This window comes from Bos indicus, chromosome 10 (genome assembly GCF_029378745.1).
Source record: "Bos indicus isolate NIAB-ARS_2022 breed Sahiwal x Tharparkar chromosome 10, NIAB-ARS_B.indTharparkar_mat_pri_1.0, whole genome shotgun sequence".
NCBI lineage: Eukaryota > Metazoa > Chordata > Mammalia > Artiodactyla > Bovidae > Bos > Bos indicus.
The window spans coordinates 60930192-60937823 of record NC_091769.1 but is presented as its reverse complement, the minus strand read 5'-3'; the positions used below and the strand labels follow the sequence as shown (position 1 = coordinate 60937823).

Sequence of the window (7632 nt, the reverse complement as noted above, 5' to 3'; positions counted from 1 at the left end):
AATAACAAGCAATAGAAAAACCAAAGAAATTATCTTAATCTTAGTTCTTCCTTTGACACTATAAAATAATGTGAACTTTGTTTTTTTTTAAATGAAACAAATACATCCAAAACTCAATACATTCAAATGAGCTGTGTCTCCTTTTAGGTTATCACCTTCAAAGGCCACAGTTCATTCTCCTAACTATGCTACCACTGCTCAAAATATCTTTAAAACTCTTTTGGGATCGCCTTCAAAGCCAGTTGCATATTCCTACTATTACCTCAAAGATTTAATTTTTGGAAACAGTAAAAAGACATTTGGTGCCAAATAATGGTTAACTATAGAACAATCAGGGCTTCCCAGGTAGTGCTAGTGGTAAAGAATCTGCCTGCTAATACAGGAGATGCAAGAGTCACGGGTTCAATCCCTAGGTCTCCAGGAAGAGCCTCTGGAGGAGGAAATGGCAACCCACTCCAGTACTCTTGCCTGGAGAATCCCATGGACAGAGGAGCCTGTCGGGTTGCAGTCCATGGGGTCGTAAAAGAGTTGGACATGACTGAGCACAGCACAGCACAGCACACAGACCAAAAGTTGGATAATACTTTTTTAACAATTATGTAATCATAAAGTTAACAGTGTGTGACTTAAATTAGCTCTGAATGCAATTCTCAAAGAGTAAAACCCAAGAGGTTTTGAGCAATGGTAGATTGCTGGAATTAGGAAATAATTTTCCAGCATGATCACTATGCAGGGTAACATTCATTTAGCTGTCTATATTCTGGCATATTTGTTTAAAGTGAACATTCTGAGTTAGAATCTTTTAAAAAGGAGTATCATTCTTTAAAAACAAAATTATTCCTTTAAAGTATCACTGTCAAAGTTAAGTACTATGCAAGTTTTTTGTTAGAAACTAATTCTCCTTATCAATAAAGACTACTTTTAAAAACTTGAAAGCAAATAACCAACTTATTTACTTCCAGGCTTTTTAAAATTATTAACTGAAGAAAAATAATTTGACATTTCTAAGGTACTAAAAAACAAAACAAAAACCCCACATGTAATAAAAACACATCAAGAACCAAACTACAATTTCTGAGCTGCACTGTTTATTTTGCTGCTTGAAACCTAAGTGACAGTATGCCACTATAATTATGGGGTTTCATCTAAACCTTTACTACACTGCAGGTACAGAAATATACGGACACATTTTTGGAGAATTGACATTTTGCAAAATGCAGCAAACATTTTAATTTATACATGAGAAAAGGAAGTGTTCAAAAGGGTATGCATTTCAAGTTATTGCAGGTTATTTGTGAGAGAATTTCTGCAGGTAAAACATGTTTAAATTTAACCAACAGTAGCGTGTCAGTGTATTTAAAATCATGACAAAAATCTTCTCTCTGGTCATGTTGCCCACGACAAATTACTATGATGTTGTATGTTTTAGGGCAAGATGTCAATACAGCATAAATCCCATGGCATTTTGGTTTTCTTCTGGAGATTAAAGCTGTTTTTTTTTCTTGGGATAAATGCAGCAGCAAAACACAAACCAGTTGATCAAAAAAAGCACTTCTGCCATAACTCCAATAATTTTCAGGACACATCAACCGACAGTAGTTTTGCCATTCCCAGTTCTTTTAAGGGTTACATCTCTGCACTGTTGCCTTAAGTATGTCTGTAAAAGCTGTTCTCTGTTAAGCCAGTTTACTGACTACAGCCTGGTTGAGAGAATTTAGTTGGTTGGTCCATTTATCTAGTGCAGTATATCGGGCACCACCCCTCTTCTGATGATCCAGTTCAAGGAGCTGGTTGACTTGATCAATTCGGCCATGTATAGTGCTGGAAATAAATAAAAGATGACATGTCTACAAACCGTTTTCACTAAACGTATCTTTTGGACTTTATAAAATAGTCACAATATCAATAAATGCAAAAACAAAACAAAAAAAACCCCCCTGCAGTCTACATTAAATGGTTGCATTCAGCATTAACATTCATTAGCTTATTCAAACTTTAGACAGAAACCAGACTTCAGCTACCTTTCATCAATTTCACTGAAAGAACCAACAGACATATACTTACCCAATTAATCAAGAGCAAATGTAACATGAGAAGCTTTAAAAATAACATTTCTTGCCTTTAAGAAAGATACCATTTCCAAAGTAACAGATATCATATCTTATACTTCAAAAATGAAATAATACTATTCATTAAATAATTATCTAGCTGTATAGATGGGTCAGGGGCTTCCCAGGTAGCTCAGTGGTAAAGAACCCTCCTACCAATGCAGGAGACATGAGACATAGGGACACAGGTTCAATCCCTGGGTGGGGAAGATGCCCTGGAGAAGGAAATGGCAGCCCACTCTAGTATTCTTGCCTGGAGAATCCCATGGACAGAGGAGCCTGGCGGGCTACAGTCCATAGGGTCGCAAAGAGTCGGACACAACTGAAGCAACTGAGCAGGCAGGCATATAGGGTCATACACTGAATGAGAAATCTTTTGAAAAGTCATTTAGAACTTTTTAAAGATTATGTGCTTAATATGATCATTCATTTATAAAAAGCCATCACATACAAGTATCTCTTTCAATAGAAAACTACAGCCAAAGGGTGCTTTTTATGAAAACTTAAGAATTCAACTGCTACCTTTGCCATCATTATTCAAACTTTATGTCCTAAACATTTTGCGGAAAAAAAAATAGTCAAGTACTTACTTATCCAATATGCACTGCACCAGCAAGCTCTCCACATCAGCTACATCTATGTTTAACTCCTAAGACAAAAGACTCATTATAATTCTACTAATTAACTTTTTAGAGGACTTTATGATTCTATATAAATATTATTTTAAATTCATTTCTATCACTTAAAAAAGAGAAAAGTTAAAACAAATTTCATTATCTGTTCAAAATACTGAGAACACAGGTCTGATAAAATTTTGCTCTGTTAACTTTAGAAGTATATTCCTACTTTAATTTTATTGTGGCTGGGGTTAACAATATACATCAGTTATGTATTTCAGCCACTACTTTCTCTCTTACAGTATTACTGATGGTGAAGGAATCTTTAAAATGAAATGTAATGACTCTTTATTTCTCATTTCTTTTAACTCAATTTATATCAGGAAAATAGAAAAATTCACATTAAAAGGAAAAACCCTGAGTTATGCTATATTTTATAAAATATTGCTACCAAGAATAACTCTTTTAAATATACACTGCATTTATAAATACAAATTATAAGGAATAGAAGTACCTTAGAAATAAAAGGAATATGTATTCTTGTGTAAGGCTTAATTAATTTTATAAGCACTTGTGTTCTGATGTTTCGCAAAAGCTCTGAAAGACAAAAGTTAAAATAATACATTTATATTTACTAGTTTGTGTATCTTTATGAATCACTATGTACATCTAAATTGTATTAATTAACTGTATCATTTATCTTCTTAAAACATGTCTCTCTGTCCAGTGAGGGAATAAGCAATTTATATCTAAAAACATTTGAGTTCAACAGATGTACCACAGGATTAGAGGCTCTCTTTCACATAAGTTTTTCTTGTTTCCACCTCTCTGATTTTGCTCATGTTGTAATACTATTTGAAATATCCTCTTGCATTCTTAATTAACACTTCACTGCTCATCATTTCCTCTTTCAAGAAGCTCTAATTTATACCAACTAGTCAAGTTCCTTACTTTATGCTCTCTCATAAACTAGAATAGTACATTTTATAAAGTAATTCTGTAATTTTTCCCAGTTCTTCATTTACAGTATCCTTTACAAAAAAAAAAAAAAAAAAAAAATAGGAGCTCAGGCACAAGGCTTCTGTATTTTTTTTATACCCACAAAATATAGTATTCGCAGTTCAAATAAGAACTTTGTCTGTTGAGTGAAAGAGAAAGGAAGGTGAGGAACAAAAGAATATTACTTCTGAAGTATTCTTTGGATTTTCTTAATGCATCTGGCATTTAAGCATTTGAATGAATTGTTCCAGTTATTAAAAACCCTCAAATAGCTCCATAACAGGTAGGAACACTGGAGGTATAAGTGGCTCTAGAACAAAGAGACAATTTTTATCTTTGTTAATTAGAACTTATTAAAAATCTCATACATTTGTTGTTACATACCTTTTCAAAATTAGTGCATCTTAGCATTATCTATAGCAGGCTGTTTCAAAGCTTCTGCTGTCAAAAATAAATCCTAAAAATTTACTCTGAACCTAAGCGTCAGTAAGAAACATGCAATAATATCTAAATCAGAAGGCAAAAGTGACAGCCTCCTTTTAAATGAAATGGACATCATGTAGAATTTAATTACATTAATAACATGAAATTACCTACTGACGTCTTTAAAACAGTTTTATAATTTTAAGGAATATTTTATTCTATGACAGCATTTAGAAACAAGTCTATATTTTCCAATAAACAGAAGAAAAATGCCTTAATTCCATGTAGGTCCATTAAGTATTGTCTGATAGTAGCAAAGAAAGTAACAGAATTCAGTCAGAAGAAGACATATACCTTCAATGTGTTCTCTTATGAAAGGATCATCCATGATGTTGCTGTGATTTGTTTTTAGAATCTTTTCAAATTCAGTGATGTCATTATTCTGATAGGCACTAACAAAAAAGAAAAGCATAAATTTTGTCAAACATGAAGAAGTCATATATTAAATCAAGATAATCCAAAGAGCCTGTTTCTCAATTTTTATATGAAAAATCTAAATTACAGTTTCTGTCATGGAAATTAGAATTAAACACACACAGATCCTTCTGAAAACAAATTTTCTTTAAATGCATTTAGTTTTATAAAAGAAAGACAAGTTATGTGGGGTTATATGTTATACACAGCTAATTAAAACCTCAGTCTTAGCATTGTTAAGAACTGACAAATATTTAGTAACTGTTTAATGCTTGATGCTTTTAAGTTAAATTGTGCATTTAATCTCCAAGAAACCAGGTTTCATGTATACTACTGAATGGAGGAGTCTGAATATAAGACAGTATATCCTCTCTGAAGTTTACTCATAAATTCAGCTTCCTTAATTTTTATCTTCTAGAAAGGTACCAGCAACTGCCAAAACTTCTTAAAGGGAACATTTGATTCTCAACTCTCTTTAGCCTTAAAATTCCAGTGAACTATACAGCAGAAATACTGGTGGCAGATAACTAGTGGCAAATGGGATACACACACAAAGCAGAGAGTGATGGACACTGCTGCAGAAGGTCAAAGGCTGATTTATGTTCATGATTGTCTGAGGTATCTACTATCTACTCTCTGAGGCACTATGGGGACTGCTAAAGGTGCTGAGAAGGAAGAAGCCAACCTTCTGGAAATGGCACCATTGTCTGCTTTGTATGTAACACATATCATCAGCCACTCTGCAAGCCCTCTGCTGTGCTTCCATCTGTTGGGTTGCAATGTAACTTCATGTTAGGGGCAGGTGATTCAACTGCTTCAACAGGAATTATTTTCCTCTAGTCTGCTGGCAACTGACTAGGAAGATAAAATTAGGAAGCATTACTTTTCTTACCTACCCCAAATATATTATTGTAATATACTACAGGAGGATATATTCAAATAGTGAAAACACTTGCACACACAGATATTTTAACAAAGACACATTCTTCCACTGTTTAAGTGGCTTAAAAAAGAACCTTATACAAAACATGGGACACCACGGGCTACTTCTTTTAAAATTTATTATTAAAATAAGTTTTAGAGTTCCAATACAAAGGCTTCTCTGGAGTAAACTGAGATAAGGTCTGACAAATCAGTACTTTAATCCATTTAATGCATTAACCAATTTAATCTGAACAAAATACTAATGTCCAGGGATATACTTTCCTGCAATATTTCTTTAAGAGTTTTCAAGTTAAACTTGTCACTTAGAAATTTAACCTAGATTTTTTTGAAGTATTATGAAATTAATCTCTAACCAAATAATCTCTTAATGTGGCCAAATGTAAATAGAATAAACTGTTTGAAATAAAGACAAAGAAATTGTCTTTTGAGCTTAAACAATATAATGAAATAGGCTATAAGTATATAAAATTTACATTTAGGTGACTTGTAATTTATCACGCAACAGTACTTTCTTAAATTAAAAAAGAAAAAAAAAAAAAAGACTATTAAGAGAATGTCTGGTCATCTAAATTACCTATATATATCTGAAAACAAACAAAAAAACTCAACCCTGCCTCATACCCCTAACTACACTCTTCCTGTCTTAGTGAACTCAGCTGTATAGTCTAGAACAATGGACTTGAAACCCAGTAAGTCTCTTTCCTAGTTTTCTACAAAGAAAGCACAATAAATCACAGGCTATATTTATTCCTGGTCCAAAGAAACATTTTTCTTGCTCATTGATTTCTTTTACAAAAACGTCTTCTTTTCTAGGCTTTTGCTTGGTTTTTCTTTTTTTCTTTGATGGCAGGTTTTTCAGTATTAGCCATCATTAGTCATATCTTTCTCCACAGAAGGCAACAATAAATCCTTAGGTTTCCTACCAGTATGACCCTTCTGCTGCTCCTTACATTAGGAAATTAGCTGAGGCAAAAAGTGATTTTTTTATCTTGTCAATTAAGCAAATATAAAGTAAACAAACTGTCTCACTGAAAATTCTTGACTTACGTAGACCAATTCATAATTTCATTTTGGATTAAGGCACGTAGAAACTGTAACACTGTGAAATTGTTTTAAAACCTCTATAGCTTTCTACTGAGAAACAGTATGTGTATACACACACAAAGATAATGAGAAAAAAAAGCAGTAAATACTTACAAAATCTTGTGACTAATAGAAACAGTATAATCAATGACTTCAAAAATTTTACAAACTTTCGTATACTTCAAGTCAAAATAATACGTTGAGTATTAACTGAATTCTGTAAAATTCTCTCTGCTCTCTTCTTTATTCACTGCTTTAAGGTAATTTACCTTGACTGAAATATTAAATCTTACCTTACTAAATTCGTCATTGCTAGAATTTCTGGATCGTTTTTGTAAGGTTTGGCCTGGTTAGAGAAAAAAAACAAAACAATTAACTATGTACATGTACAAAGAAAGAATAACATTTATTTTCACAAGAGACAGCTGACAGAAATGAACAATTAGAGCACAAACATACCTCCTGTGAGTCAAATGGATTTATTCCCGATTTCATTAGCATATTTGCTAAGACTAAATATTTTAAGCAAGTGGTTCGTCTTGGACTTCCTGATTCATCATAATTCTTAAAGGCTTCAAAAAAATCAGTGTGTGCCTTTTCAAATTCACCTTCTCTCAAGTGCATTTTACCACCACATTCTGTAAAGAATAAAACAGGAGAAAAGAGGACATTTTCAGTTCTATAATAATAGAAGATTGACCACTTCATAAAAATCAAATGAAAACTATTTCAGTAGCTTCTAGTCTTTTAATTCTATAACCTGAAGAGTACTAGCTCCTGAAGTGGACAAAGGGCACATACTGAATTCTAAAAACCAAGCTCTTCATTAAACATCAGCCAAACAAGCATTTGCAAATCTTTATTCTCAGTTGAAATAGAAAGTAATTTTATCAAAATTACAATGAGGTGGACTTCCCTGGTGCTCCAAGTGGGTAGGAATCTGCCTGCCAATGCAGGGGACACGGGTATGATCCCTGGTCTGG

At 33.0% G+C, this 7632-nt stretch overlaps 1 protein-coding gene across 2 annotated transcripts in view; it reads right to left on the bottom strand.

The window, feature by feature from the left end:
• Window positions 1-1066: 1066 nt before the first annotated feature.
• The window catches only part of COPS2 (COP9 signalosome subunit 2), a 30722-nt gene continuing 24156 nt past the window's right edge, over window positions 1067-7632 (bottom strand). For both annotated transcript variants that reach the window (XM_070797574.1, XM_070797575.1), the window contains exons 8-13: window positions 7109-7287; window positions 6943-6995; window positions 4502-4599; window positions 3240-3322; window positions 2699-2757; window positions 1067-1821 (exon numbers count right to left, since the gene is read on the bottom strand). In XM_070797574.1, the coding sequence (XP_070653675.1) occupies window positions 1677-1821; window positions 2699-2757; window positions 3240-3322; window positions 4502-4599; window positions 6943-6995; window positions 7109-7287 (617 nt within the window). In that variant the 3' untranslated portion in view covers window positions 1067-1676. The remainder of the gene's footprint in view (window positions 1822-2698; window positions 2758-3239; window positions 3323-4501; window positions 4600-6942; window positions 6996-7108; window positions 7288-7632) is intronic.